The sequence below is a fragment of the Myxocyprinus asiaticus genome, chromosome 30, assembly GCF_019703515.2.
Source record: "Myxocyprinus asiaticus isolate MX2 ecotype Aquarium Trade chromosome 30, UBuf_Myxa_2, whole genome shotgun sequence".
In the NCBI taxonomy this organism is placed as follows: Eukaryota; Metazoa; Chordata; class Actinopteri; order Cypriniformes; family Catostomidae; genus Myxocyprinus; species Myxocyprinus asiaticus.
This window is the reverse complement of record NC_059373.1, coordinates 7,719,735-7,735,429: the sequence shown is the minus strand read 5'-3', so window position 1 is coordinate 7,735,429 and position 15,695 is coordinate 7,719,735. Positions and strand designations below refer to the sequence as shown.

The 15,695-nt window shown below is 38.2% G+C and overlaps 1 protein-coding gene across 2 annotated transcripts; it reads right to left on the bottom strand.

Moving 5' to 3' along the window:
* Positions 1-1,585: 1,585 nt before the first annotated feature.
* Positions 1,586-15,455, bottom strand: LOC127421086 (zinc finger and BTB domain-containing protein 22-like). 2 transcript variants are annotated; one of them, XM_051663835.1, is made up of 4 exons: positions 15,296-15,455; positions 13,039-13,268; positions 11,102-11,977; positions 1,586-7,955 (listed from the first exon to the last, which is right to left on the bottom strand). In XM_051663835.1, exons 2-4 carry the CDS (start codon positions 13,264-13,266, stop codon positions 7,011-7,013), a joined length of 2,049 nt encoding a protein of 682 aa, XP_051519795.1. In that variant the 5' UTR covers positions 13,267-13,268; positions 15,296-15,455; the 3' UTR covers positions 1,586-7,010. The 2 variants fall into 2 exon arrangements, with proteins under 2 accessions (XP_051519795.1, XP_051519797.1); XM_051663837.1 differs by having other exon boundaries at positions 11,186-11,977.
* Positions 15,456-15,695: the final 240 nt, after the last annotated feature.

The following is a 15,695-nucleotide window of genomic DNA, read 5'->3' as shown; positions in this document are numbered from 1 at the left end:
CAATATACAGGTGCATCTCAATAAATTAGAATGTCGTGGAAAAGTTCATTTATTTCAGTAATTCAACTCAAATTGTGAAACTCATGTATTAAATAAATTCAATGCACACAGACTGAAGTAGTTTAAGTCTTTGGTTCTTTTAATTGTGATGATTTTGGCTCACATTTAACAAAAACCCACCAATTCACTATCTCAAAAAATTAGAATATTTTGACATGCCAATCAGCTAATCAACTCAAAACACCTGCAAAGGTTTCCTGAGCCTTCAAAATGGTCTCTCAGTTTGGTTCACTAGGCTACACAATCATGGGGAAGACTGCTGATCTGACAGTTGTCCAGAAGACAATCATTGACACCCTTCACAAGGAGGGTAAGCCACAAACATTCACTGCCAAAGAAGCTGGCTGTTCACAGAGTGCTGTATCCAAGCATGTTAACAGAAAGTTGAGTGGAAGGAAAAAGTGTTGAAGAAAAAGATGCACAACCAACCGAGAGAACCGCAGCCTTATGATTGTCCAGCAAAATCGATTCAAGAATTTGGGTGAACTTCACAAGGAATGGACTGAGGCTGGGGTCAAGGCATCAAGACACAGACATGTCAAGGAATTTGGCTACAGTTGTTGTATTCCTCTTGTTAAGCCACTCCTGAACCACAGACAACGTCAGAGGCGTCTTACCTGGGCTAAGGAGAAGAAGAACTGGACTGTTGCCCAGTGGTCCAAAGTCCTCTTTTCAGATGAGAGCAAGTTTTGTATTTCATTTGGAAACCAAGGTCCTAGAGTCTGGAGGAAGGGTGGAGAAGCTCATAGCCCAAGTTGCTTGAAGTCCAGTGTTAAGTTTCCACAGCCTGTGATGATTTGGGGTGCAATGTCATCTGCTGGTGTTGGTCCATTTTGTTTTTTGAAAACCAAAGTCACTGCACCCATTTACCAAGACATTTTGGAGCACTTCATGCTTCCTTCTGCTGACCAGCTTTTTAAAGATGCTGATTTCATTTTCCAGCAGGATTTGGCACCTGCCCACACTGCCAAAAGCACCAAAAGTTGGTTAAATGACCATGGTGTTGGTGTGCTTGACTGGCCAGCAAACTCACCAGACCTGAATCCCATAGAGAATCTATGGGGTATTGTCAAGAGGAAAATGAGAAACAAGAGACCAAAAAATGCAGATGAGCTGAAGGCCACTGTCAAAGAAACCTGGGCTTCCATACCACCTCAGCAGTGCCACAAACTGATCACCTCCATGCCACTCCGAATTGAGGCAGTAATTAAAGCAAAAGGAGCCCCTACCAAGTATTGAGTACATATACAGTAAATGAACATACTTTCCAGAAGGCCAACAATTCACGAAAAATGTTTTTTTTATTGGTCTTATGATGTATTCTAATTTTTTGAGAGAGTGAATTGGTGGGTTTTTGTTAAATGTGAGCCAAAATCATCACAATTAAAAGAACCAAAGACTTAAACTACTTCAGTCTGTGTGCATTGAATTTATTTAATACACGAGTTTCACAATTTGAGTTGAATTACTGAAATAATTGAACTTTTCCACGACATTCTAATTTATTGAGATGCACCTGTATTTCACTTGAGTTTTTAAACTGTAAGCCTAATGCCTTATTTTGCACATTACAAATGTGTTACAACTGTCCCAGGGTAGTGTTACAACAGCATCCACGATGACAGCTGTAACAAATGCTTGTCTTCACACGCTTACTGTAGAAAATAGAAACTAGGTTACGTTTTTTTATATTTATTTTGCTGGTAGACAGATACAAGAATCGCATGTGAAAAAAGGCATGTTTTGTCTTGGTCAGTATTTGAGCAGTATAGCAAAAAGGGAAAAAGTGACAAATGTACTCAGTCTACCTACATTAAATATAGGATTGGTATTTTTATATTAATTTGATTATAACAGCAAATACAGTGCATTCAGAAAGTATTCAGATGCTTTCATTTTTGTCACATTTTGTTATGTTGCAGCCTTATTCTAAAATGCTTTAAATTTTTTTTTTACATCAATCTGCACTCCATACCCCATAATGACCAGATTTGTGATAACTTTGCAAATTTATAAAAATAAAAAAAAACTGAAATATCACACTGATATAAATATTCAGACCCTTAACTCTTAAGTTGAAACACCTTTGGCAGCGATTACAGCTTTAAGTCTTTCAACCCTGACCAGTCCCCCAGTCCCTGTCACTGAAAAACACCCCCACAGCATGATGCTACCACCACCATGCTTCACTGTTGGGATGGTATTGTGCAGGTGATGAGAAGGGGCTGGTTTCCTCCAGATATGACGCTTGGAATTGAGGCCAAACAGTTTAATCTTCGTTTCATCAGACCAGATAATTTGTTTTTTCACAGTCTGAGAGTCCTTTAGGTGCTTTTTCTGCACATTCCAAGCAGGCTTCCATGTGTCTTGCACTGAGGACAGGCTTCCGTCTGGCCACTCTGCCATAAAGCCCAGATCGGTGGAGTGTCGCAGTGATGGTTGTCCTTCTGCAGGTTTCTCCCATCTCCACACATGATATCTGGAGCTCAACCAGGGTGACCATCGGGTTCTTGGTCACCTTTCTTACCAAGGCCCTTCTCCCCCGATTGCTCAGTTTGGCCAGGCGGCCAGCTCTAGGAAGTGTCCTGGTTGTACCAAACTTCTTCCATTTACAAATTATGGAGGCCACTGTGCTCTTGGGAATCTTCAATGCAGCCTAAATATTTTTGTAGCCTTCCCCAGATCTGTGCCTCAACACAATCCTGTCTCTGAGCTCTGCAGGCAGTTCCTTTGACCTCATGGTTTGGTTTTTGCTCTGATATGCATTTTCAGCTGTAAGACCTTATATAGACAGGTGTGTGGCTTTCCAAATCATGTCCAATCAATTGAATTTGCCACAGGTGGACTCCAAAGCGTAGAAACATCTCAAAGATGATCCAGAGAAATGGGATGCACCTGAGCTAAATTTCAAGTGTCATAGCAAAGGGTCTGAATACTTATGTCAATGTGATATTTCAGTTTTTTCTTTTTAATAAATTTGCAATGTTATCAAAAATCTGGTTATTGCTTTGTCATTACGGGGTATGGAGTGTAGATTGATGTGAAAAAAACAATAAAGCATTTTAGCGCAAAGCTAAAGGGGTCTGAATACTTTCTGAATGCACTGTATATCAATATCAATAGTTCTTATTAGTCACATTTCTTATGTGTTCATGAATTTAACTTTACTACTTGAAATAAATTATCTACTTTTTATGTTGAATTGTGTTGAGAATTCAGAAATTTCACTTACTGTCTAAAAACCAACCCCTACAAAAATTCAAGCCAACAAATACATTAAAACCATACATTTTATAAGTGGCTTTCAAGAAGAAAAAAACTTTTTCATCAATATAAATGCTTGTATCTGAGGGTTTATGACCTTACTTGTTGGCTCATTAAGCATAATTGGGTTAAAATCGTACTTCTAAACGCACTCATTTTTAAACCAACAGACTGGAAGACATCCCAACTCTTTTTTTTAACAAACAAACAAAAAATGTCAATTAAAACAATCACTTCTCAGTATGGGAAAAGGAGTGAATCGGAAAAACTGATTAATATAACCAATAATCAGACATGAATGAGTAAAAATGTGTGCACAAGTCACTTTATTTCTTATTTTAAATGAAGAATCTTATGAAATCATTGATGTACTCCACTGATATCAGACAACATGAAATCTGCTTATTGTGTTACTGCCTATCATATATTTACACAATAGTTTGTGTAATTCAGTTTATATGTTCTCTAGAAGTTCAGATTCATCACAATTGTTGATGAAACACAATTTCTATAAGTATAAAATACAGATATGTCTAACCAGATTACTCCATAAGCAAGCTTGGATGCTTTTACCTGCTGGTCATGAACATTTTAAATAATATTTTACATGTTCTTAACTGCATTTTTTCTCACTTCAGCTTTTCTCCATAATCTAAAATATGTTTGATATTGAAGTCCAAGGAATGTGTGTGATTCATTCTTGTCCACACTCTTTAGATGCCTGTTTATTTCTCCTAAGATACTGAATATTTGTGTTAAAGTTTGAGGTATCTGGTTTTTATGGTCAACATATTCATCATAAATTAATCATGACTGACTGTAAATAACCTATTTTTACAATAACACTGGTAACCGAGAACTTCTGTTCTTGCGTGATGCTGCATCTACCCAAAAAAGAAACAAATAGATTGTTTCGGTGAATTATCCCTTTAACTGGCAGCTAACTCAGTTTCACACATTCACTCCAATTTCACGTGTCATTTGAATACTTTATTCAAGCTTTAGATCTATTCGTTACCTTTATAAAAACATGACAAATGATTTCTCGGTAGCCTTCATGGAAGGAAAACTTCTGTAAACTATTGCGACTGGTAAGCTGTAGGCTACATCTAAAATACGGCAGGATTTCAGAAGCTGGATGCTAGGGGCTTGTGTTGAGGGTCTAAACTCGTCTTGACCAGGCCTGTTTTTCATTAATCTTGTGTCTATTGTGTGAAGATCCCACAACACAAATGTCCTTCCAGAGCTCCAAGCAACTCTCCTGATAGTTATGTAAAAGTACATACAGAGAAATGTTAAAAGGACCATTAGTTGATTAACTCAGCAATCCAACCACCAACAAAACCCTGCACTGCTCTGCATCCAAGCAATGAAGACCCCAAAGTGCAGAGGAAGCTACATACCTGTTATTTAAAAGGATAGTTCACAAAAATATAAAAATGTAGTCACTGTTAACTTACAATCATGTTGTCTAAGCCTGACTATGACTTTCTGTCTTCTGTGGAACACAAAAGCACATAGGCTTATAAGCATTTAAAAGTTTTAGGGGGTTTTAAACAACATGACAGTAATTCATTGATGACATTATTGTCATTTTTGGTTGAACTATCCCTTTATAAAATCAATACATTAACTTTCATGGGGAAATATACTGTATATAGTTATGTGATTACTATAAAACTTTACATCAAGGGCAGACTAGATGAGTTACAGTAATGTACACTGTACATCTAAATCGTACATTAACGGTATGGCACTTTAGAGCGACAGTGAACAAATGTTCTGTGCTAGTGAGGCAGCTTGTATGTGACAGTGATTGACCTTATTCCTGACAAGAATAAGGTTTCACTGATCTTAAAGATCTTTAAGAATAACAAACAGAGGTGAGCTAGCAATGGGCACTTGGTAATTGTTATTATTTCCAATCACCACATGAGACGAGGTAAAGAATCAAACAATTGGGCATGTGGTCCCTTTGAAACTGATAAAAGTCACAAGAGTGTCCTTGTTTTGAAGAGAAGGTGGTCTTAGACTGAAATGCTGCAGCTTTAAGGAATATTCCAGGTTCAATAAAAGTTAGGCTCAATGGACAGCATTTGTGGCATAATGTTGACTAGTGTTGTCGCGATACCAAAATTTCAGTAGTTAGTACAGATACCAGGGAAATTTCACAGATCTCCATACCAATTTCGATACCACAGCAAAAATATGCTAATATGCTCTTGAACACATTACTTTAGCCTATTTAAAGTGAAATTTAAATGTAAATAAAATAATACATTTTTCCTTTAATTTTGCTTTAATTTTTTCCCCCTTTTTTTATTAATGTTCTAGAATTCCATGTTTTAAAGATTCATTTCATCATGTAAATGTTGTCTAATAAAATTCTTAAAAATTTTAACAAGTAAAAAACAGAACAATTAATTTTCAACACACCAATGCATTTTAACCATTTTATTCAGTACAATAGCACTCTTGTTTGTATTATATTGTTAAATTATTATTTTCATTATTATTTAGTATTATTAATATTACTATAATAAATATTTACAATACAGTTGTTTTAATTTTGTTGATTTCAGGCATTTAGCTTTTACTTTGTGTCATGTTTTTATTTTGACGTTTGGTTTGACAGAAGCGTCACTTTCTTTTTATGATGGATAAACAGTTTGCTACATGGCCCAGTGTGATCATTAAAGCACAAATGCTGTGATTTAATTATACAAATATATAGTATACATGTGCTTCACAGAGGATGAGTGCTCAGTTTTTTTTATTTTTATCTCATGCTGCAAATGGTTCTCAATGTCAATGGAGTTCCCTGTGTATGAGCAGTCTGCTTCACACATTAAATTAAAGCTTATGCAGCTCGAATGCAGACCAAGATTGCAGCATTTTGCATTTTAATAATCACACTAGGACATATCACGATTTTAATTTGATTAATTGTGCATTTCAGTGTAAAAGGAGTAACAGAGCACATGCTCAAATAAGCGTGTGAGCATTTAAAAGCAGCTGTGTGTCTGAGTCGGTGCTCAGTATTACCAGTACTGCGTAAACACTGGTTTCGTGACATCTTTTTTATTTTAGTACCGAAGTACCGGTACTTTTGACAACACTAGTGTTGATTACCACAAAAATACCTCCAACTAGTCCCTCATTTATTATAAAAGCAAAAATTGCAGTTACAGTGAGGCACATACAATAGAAGTGAATGGGGCCAGTCGATAAACATTAAAATATTCACTGTTTCAAAGGTATAGCCAAAAGATATTAACATTATTTGTGTTAACATGGTTTTAGCGCAATAAAATCACTTACAAACCTTATCTGTGTAAAGTTATATAGAATAGCACTTTTTTAACAATATTAATGTGTTGCCATGACAATATAACAACAAACCTTGTGATCTGGTAAACCCCTGATTTATCACACTAAACTTATTTTTACGCATATAATGTTTGTTCTGTGCCCATACTTTTGAAACTGTGTATTTTTACATTTACCGTCTGCCCCCTTTCATTTCCATTGAAAGTGCCTTACTATAACTTCATTTTTGCTTTTTTTTTTTTTTTTTTTTTTATAAATGAGGGACGCCTCTGAATTATTTTTGTGGTATTCAACATTATGCCACAAATGCTGTCCATCCAGATTAACTTGTACATAGGCGGAATTCTTTTAACAGCCTATGTGACACTGCTTTCATCAACATTATCCTCACAGACTTCCTCCACACAGCCGCTATGGCTGCCACTCATCCCCAAAATTCCAGAACTAAGGCCGTGCACCCCAGTCTGAGAGCTGATTCCAAGAAGAGGCCCAGGTGCTGCCATATTGAGACATGAAACCCCACTGCTGCTAATCGAATGTTGCGGAGACATAACAGGGATCCCACTTTGTGCGCCAACACTACCTTGACTGGACTCATTGCCTGAGGGATGGAGCTTCATGTGATGTGGTGGAGAAATGACAGACCCTTCTGACCCCACTCTCCTGTTGGCACTGCCAGCGCCCCTGTTGCGTCTCTCACAGTGCGAGCGATGCCTCATGAAGCTGTCGCGCCACATGAACTTCTTCCCGCAGCCATGGCAGTCGTAGGGTTTCAGACCAGTGTGGGTCTTCATGTGTTCCGTTAGGTGATGCTTCATCTTGAACTTCTTGGCACAGATGGGGCAGTTGAAGGGCCGCAGGTCCAGGTGCATGTTGATGTGGCGGTCCCGCATGCTCTTGTGTGAAAATGTTTTCCCACAATGACACATGAAGACCTTACTGGAACCGCCAGCCCCACCATCTAATCCATCTATCCCACTATTAAGAGCCCCTTGGGCGGGGAAATGGACTGCTCCGTGCTCCAGGCTTCCTTTTAAAGAAACACCAGACATACCACCTGCAAGCCCTATTGGTGATGTAGATTCTAGGGCGGACTGATTGTACAAAAGAATCTGGTTTCCTTGCATATCCAGAGGGAAAATCTGAGCTCTCGAAGCCGTGGACTGGACTGAGCCAAGTAAGGTGGAAACGGCCCTGCTAGTATACTGAACGGGATTCTCTGGAGGGTGTTGAGAGGACGTCTGGTCCATCAAACCCCTCTCAAACTTGAGGTAGTCTTCCGAGGACTGGCAATAGTCAACCTACGACGGGAAATAAAAAACTTTAATTAAAAAGTTTGTTAAAACTCTCATATTGTTTCAAACCCATATGACTAGATCTGAAAGATTTACAAATAATTCAGAAATTGATGCTTAAAATCATAAGATCGATCTTTTAATCTATGCCAAGGGTACTCAAATGTATGTGTGTGCTCTGAGAGCGCTCGAGGAGTTGTGGTAATCTAAATGGTAAAATACTAGAGGTAGACCGATGTATCGGTTTTACCGATTGATCGGAGCCGATAGATGCTTTTTGGAACTAATATTTATATATATATATATATATATATATATATATATATATATATATATATATATATATATATATATATATATATATTTGTTTTACTATACAATGGTTGCACAGTTTAACAGCAACCTCTGGAGGTGAAATAAAAACAATCACATGGGAATTTGCCATTTCTAAATCCTTAATCATTGACAATATTTACCCATATTTTTATCCTCACTTCAATGCATATTTTGTTATTTTTATTAGATAACCAAATGTTCTAAATTGAAGCTAGGGCATGCAAAGAAAAATAAACCTATATGAAAATGTGCCCCATCACGACATCCAGTACAACATATTTCCCAACATAATTTCTTGTAAATAATAATAATAAAGATTAATATATGGGCTATGAAAGCTTCATTTGGTAAATACTTAAATTTAAAGCACTGTGATGGAGCCAAGTCACCATCAATTCAAAATAAGATATTTCGGGCTTGTTTATAGTTAAGTCTCGTGTTATGCATCAAATTTTAATTTTATTCACGTTATTATTGGGATTTTGGTTGAACAATAAACTGCATCTGGGATTTTATTTATTTTGTAAAATTGTAGCCTCGATGTCTTTGCCCATCATAATAAGTGAAATACTTTTTTTTAAAGCATTTTTTTTTTTACATTATTTAAATCAAGTTTAAAACTTTCTGACGATTAATCAGTTATCAGCCTTTTCCACTACCTCAGTAGTCCTCTATAAAAAATGGTTGTCTTTGTGAGTTATAAATGTAAACACAGTCATTTATGTCTTTTGTGAACATAAACAGTGAGAAAAAAAGTGGATTTGTACCAAATTATCAGACATTAAGTGTAAAGGCTGCCTAACAGACTTGCCGCTGTCCAGCATGTTGTTTGCATTAAAGTGACAGTTCACCTCAAAATGAAAATTCTCTCCTTATTTACTCACCCTCATGATATCCCAGGCGTTTATGACTTTCTTTCTTCACCAGAACACATTTGAAGAAAAATCAAAAAATATCTTAGCTCAGTAGGTCCTTAAAATGCAAGTGAATGGAGATTTCTCTTTTGAAGCTCCAAAAATAACAGACTGTCAGCATTAACATCATCAGACTCCAGCAGTTAAACTAATGTCTCTAAAGCGACACGATCACTTCTGGTGTGAAAAAAGATAAATAGAAGTACTTATAATCCAACACTTCACAAGAGGGTGGAGTCCAAGTGGTCTCTCGTGTGATGTATTTGTGTTGCCACGGATACAGATGTAATCTCACGTTCTCCACTCGGTTGAAAACACCAAAAACAATCGTGTCACTTTAGAAGACATTAATTTAACCGCTGGAGTCGTATCAATGACATTTATGCTGACTTTCTCTTTTGAAGCTCCAAAATCACAGACATTGCCATTCACTTGCATTTTAAGGACCTACTGAGCTAAGATATATTTCTTCAAATGTGTTCTGGTGAAGTAAGAAAGTCACACACCTGGGATATCATGAGGGTGCATAAATAATGAGAGAATTTTCATTTTTGGGTGAACTATCCCTTTAAGGGGCGATCACACTAGTCTTTGAGCATGCAAAATGTTTTCAAACAATGCAACAGATTAGAATATGTCGTCATGTGCGAGTGCTTCTGGTTTTAATAAATAAAACACAAAACAAATGATAAAAAAACAAAAAAAATGCTGTCTACTCACTTTCCTGCAATAATAAAAACAACACGCAGCTAAGAAATATCTATTCTTTTATTTGAGCCAAGAGGTTTGGGTGTGACGTTTCGATCTTCTATTGGTCGCACATCTTTTCGTCATCCAGATTTGCAGGCCAGAATTCACCACACTTGAACTTTTGTACAAAGTAAACTATGAAATTTCTTTGCATGAGCATGCGTTTCCAGTCTCCCATGTTTGGATGCGTATGAATGAGGGTAAATGGAGCGCAAAGTGTAGTGTGACCGGGGCTTAAATCTATCAATCAATGGTAACAAGAAAACCATCCACTGCTCTTGGCTGAATAACTTTAGTAGCTTTAAAAAGTATTAATGTATTCTAATCATACAGTGAAGTCCAGTCCTTTAAGTAGTTTTGTTCAATTTCATGAGATTTTTTCCATTTTTGAAAATTTACTTGAATAGTTGATACTGCTGTTACAATTTAAAGCACTGTTTTCCTCATTTGTATCTTTACTCTGTTGTTTTTCTTTGCTCTATGGCTTATAATTTGTTTGTTTCTTCTTATATTACTACCGGTATTGACTGTTTACTTGTCTTGTTAGTATTTAGCTGTGGTATCAAAACTGGTATTGACTTGAGAATCAAATAGTTTTTATATGTAAGCAAAATGGCAATTGTAACTGAAATATACCCAAATTAATTCAGAATCAAACCAAATTCATATCGAAAATGAATCGAGAGCTTCTGAATCGTAATTGAATTTAATCATTTGTATAGATACCCAGCCCTACATATGATTTTCTTATTTAGAAGAAAGAAAGACCAGGTTATTGTGTTGAACTTGAGGACCGAATCAGTTTGATTCTTTAACAAGAAAAAAGAAGAAAAAGAAAAAAGCAGTGTTATGAACTGGATCATTGGAATTATTGGAGAAGATCTGACTAAAAAGAATGATTCGTTCACGATTCAGACATTGCTGCTATTCTCTACTACCTTCTGTATGTTCCTCACACAAAGCTATCATATCATAAGACTTCATAAGACTTGGGGTACAATGCACAAATCTTTTAAATCAATTTTATGATGCTTTTATTGTGCTTTTTTTTCTTTTTTAAGTTTGACAGCCCCCATCCTCTTTCACTTTCAATATAGTGAAAAGAGTGAACAGGGTTAAGCATATCCAATTTCTGGAAACCTAGTGACTCACCTGTGCCTCCGATTCAGTATCTTCTCGAAGTCCAGAGAGGGTCCTAACATTGGAGATGTTGAATGTCTTGTCTCTCTCTCTTACCTTCTCCATCTCTCTTTCCTCTTCATCTTCTCCTCCTTCCTCCCCTGACACCACGATCAGGTCATCATCTCTCGAGTGCTCCGTTTTAACGACGACCCACTGTTTCCTTGGCATAATGCTCGGCTGACTATATGAGGGACGCTTTTGGGGTGGCGAGGAATCTCCATCTTGATAAGATGAAACTCCAAAACTGTCGCTCACCCCAACCTCTTGATCAGAGACGGAGGTTGTGTTCTTCCGCTTGCTGCCTCCTCCTCGCTCTCTTTTCCTGGGAAACAAAAGCTCGTCATCGTCTTCATCCTCTTCCATCATAAAACTCTCCTCCCCGCCAGAAGGGGTACAGTAGTTTGGAGTGGAGTGTACGGCATCCTCCCCTACTGCTCCTGTTGTCGCCATGCTCCCTCCAAAGTTTGCCTCTCTAGGACTGAAGTAATTGGTGCTGCTGGGAGACTGGCTCTCACTCAAGGAAGGCCGGCTTGGAGGTTGAGGTGTAGAAGGGGTGTCTCCTCTGTCTGCTTGGGCAATCTTGTTGGGACAACCGCCGTGCCCCTCATTCTCCTTTGCTCCTGCTCCCTGAGGTCCGCTTGGACCTCCCCTGCCCTCTTTGAGAAGCTCAGTGCATTTGTCCACAATGTGCCACATCTGAAGCACACTGCCAACAGTGAGGTAGTTAACAATGTCTTCACGAAGCATTCGCAGCTGGCCAGTGTAAGCACAACTGAGGACACTCTCAAAGGCCAGGGGGTCCATGACAGCCGGGATGGTGACAGTGGACATGTTCTTCAGCAGTACCTTGCGTGCAGAAACAAAGACTGTGATATGGCTAAAAATAATGTTATTTAAATGTACTTTTAATACAGCTTGTGAAAAAGATTTTGATTTGTGTTTATACATTGTTTTGCCAATCTTAAATAAATCTTGAGACGTGCATGTTACTGATTAAACAATGTGTCAGCCCCATTCCCAAATGAAAATCAGTGGGAACACCTACATTTGCTCCAAGGTAAATAAATGTCATAACCTAATGTTTTGTACAGTACATACTTATTCAGTCAAAGTTGTTCACAGTAACTTAGTATGTTGTAGAAATGTTAAGAACAGTTCTGTTTGTTGGGGGCCTTGGTAGCTCAGCGAGTATTGACGCTGACTACCACCCCTGGAGTCGCGAGTTCAAATCCAGGGTGTGCTGAGTGACTCCAGCCAGGTCTCCTAAGCAACCAAATTGGCCCGGTTGCTAGGGAGCGTAGAGTCACATGGGGTAACCTCCTCTTGGTCGCGATTAGTAGTTCTCGCTCTCAATGGGGCACGTGGTAAGTTGTGTGTGGATCGCAGAGAGTAGCATGAGCCTCCACATGCGGAGTCTCCGCAGTGTCATGCACAACGAGCCACGGATTGAGGCGAGTAACCGTACCACCACAAGGACCTACTAAGCAGTGGGAATTGGGCATTCCAAATTGGGAGAATAGGGGATAAAAATAAAAGAACTGTTCTGTTTACATTATTGTTATCAATCTTGAGTACTATTTGAGCTGTAACGTCATTTAAATCAGCATTTTTATGGCTGTTTTAGGATTTTAGGCATTATGTCGTCATGGCAGTAGTAAAATTAAGTTTGTGAGTGATTTTATCACACTAAAATCATGTAAAACATGCATATTGTTTACGTCTTGTTGCTATACTTTTGAAACAGTGAGTATTTTAGTGGTTATCTATTGGCCCCATTCAGTTACATTGCCTCACTGGAACCAAGATTTTAGCTTTTTTATTTTTTAAGAAAAGGAGGGACAAGTTGAAATAATTTTTGTGGTCAACATTGAGTAAACTTGGAATATTATTTTGAAGGAAGTACATACCTGGTCGTGAAAGTAAGGTGATGATGCAGCCAGCACACATCGGTGGGCCTTAAACACCTGGCCCTGAACATGGATGGAGAGGTCGCAGAGATGGCCTTCCTCCCGCTGTTGATTCAGGCTGTCCAGCACTGAGGTCTGCACACTGGGGAAGCACACCTGCACCACTGAACCAGTGGTGGAAGAACCCGCTGAGTCACCATAGCCTTGGTCTGCTGTGGCCGACTGCATTCCTGCAAAAGATGAGTTACAAATTAGCTTGTTTTGGTCATTTTGATTCATCACTCAAAGTATTTGGGGTGATCATGTTCATATTGTTTGCTATTAGGCATTTTTACAGATTGTGGATACAAAGGTGTGCTACCTACTGCACATTTACTTTAATGGATCGACTATTTGCACGTAGGTGTAAATGGCACCTAACAAATAGTGCAGCTATTTGCACCCCAATAGTCCGGAGGAAGCACATATGTTTACGACAAACTGCCACAACAGTATTGCACCCCAATAGTCTGAAAGTTGGCCTTTAATAAAATGCCTTCTGTTAGTGTTCAGAGTTTCTTGTACTGCTTCGCATTTTTTTCCCACCATAAAAGCAGATCCTCCTCCGTTGGTTTGCATGACTCCAATAAGAACTGACTACAAATAGAGAATAATTCAATAAGAATCAAAATATTACAAGTATTGCCACACTTGGCTTTGCTTTCAATTTTTTTAATCTTCTCTCATCCAACACCTCAACGACACATCATAAGCGCCCCCCCCCCCCAGTGGACTCAATTGTAACTGCGAGATGTGGTATGAGATTCAGAGGGAAAGAACAGTATAATTCAATGTTGCTCATGACAGGTAAATGCGGAAAGGAAAATCAATCTGCGATATTCGTGTAGCATTTTTAACATTCGACTCGCTGGTTCAGAACGAGTACTTGATTAGTTGAATACTCATGCACATAGTGGACACAGATCTTTATGATAAACTGCCACAATAGTATCGCTGCCGTGGTGTGGCGTGTAAAGGTGGTGTGGATATGTTTTTGCGTCCAACCCAAATTCGATTCACGCTATTGTCTCACTCTTCTGCCCAATCTGTTTTGCATCTTTTGCAAAAGTTTCAGGAAACTAACCCTTTTAAAAGTTAACCATGGTTTTACTATAGTAATCCAGTGTTTTGGCGGAATCTATAGTTTTGATGCAATTAACCATGGTGTTACTACAGTGATATGGTGTTATTTTAGTAAGCATGGTTTTACTATAGTACTGTTGTAGTAACTATGACCATGGTTAATTTTATGGTTACTATGATTTCACTACAAAATTCAATGGTGATACTATGGTTATTGTAGTAAAACCACTGTTAATTTTTGTAAGGGAAGGTTAGTACTAGGATTAGGGTGAGAGGAGTAGGGTGTCTGTGGGACTCTAAATAACTTGCCCATATACTGCATGTTAGCATTTAAATAGAGGTGCAAAAAGTGCCACTTTATGCCCTGTGGTCTGCATAGCATCTACCTACTATTTACACATGCCATAAATAGCACCTAACACTATTTGCACTGAGTGCAAAGAAGATGCTTTTTGTTGCTATTTACATCTAGTGTAAACAGCATTTATTATTATTTGCACAGTGTAAATAGCATCTGCACTTAGTACAAACAGCATGTATGGTTAACACACAGTTGCTGGAAATTAAGGTGTTGGTTTTCCACTGCGAGGATGGTAATATTACAATAATTTTGATCAAGTTTCCTTTCTCAGTAGACCCAGCAAATCAAATTGCCTGGTCCAAAGAACAAGAGGGCATTGACCAGCCACTGCACAGTGACAGACACTTTATTTATGCACATTATTGACTTATTTTTGTTAAGTAGCGTTACAGTTGTCTAATAATGGTAATTATCTTGACTATAGTTTACCATGACACAGTTAAACATGTTATTCGTTCAAACCTGAAGATACACCAGTGGAAATGTCATAAATATGTGATTATCCGGGAAAGTTGCATTGGTGTTTGATAAATAAACAACCCGTGGCGTTCGAAAGCGCAACATTCGCGTCAATCAAAATTAAATTCGCCGCAAAACAAATTCAGGCGGGATGATTTCGGACGCTTTGCGTTATGCGTCGCCGCGAATTTGTATTTCAATAAAGAGGTTTCGGACTATTTACTTTAGCCAGCCGCTGCGAAACGGATCCACACAGTGTATGGCCTTTAAAACATGGAAGCGGATTGCCCCTTTTTATCGAGGAAAATATCTTACCTGTTGAAGTATTTCCGTCAGGCACTAATAGAGGATTTTCATAATGATCATTCGATCCTTCCCACTGTTCGGGAATGCCGAGACTAATGGTGGACTGTCATCAGAGCAGGTTTTGAGTCTGCAGACGAACCGCTGGTTTTACCTTTAAGAAATTCCAGACAGCCGCACTAGACTCGGCCGACAAAAAAAAACCCGGAAACAAACACTGGGGCGAGTTGATTCACTGTTGTCATGACAACATGTTACGTTTTAGAATGCCAGAAACATTGGTTTGTGACGCCTATAGAAATTTACAATGGAAGCATAATTTCCGCCAAAAGTAGCATTTTAAACTCTTTTATATCTTCGCATTTATCGACTATTTGTACTTTTAACAATTGTCAAACTTTAGGGATATTTA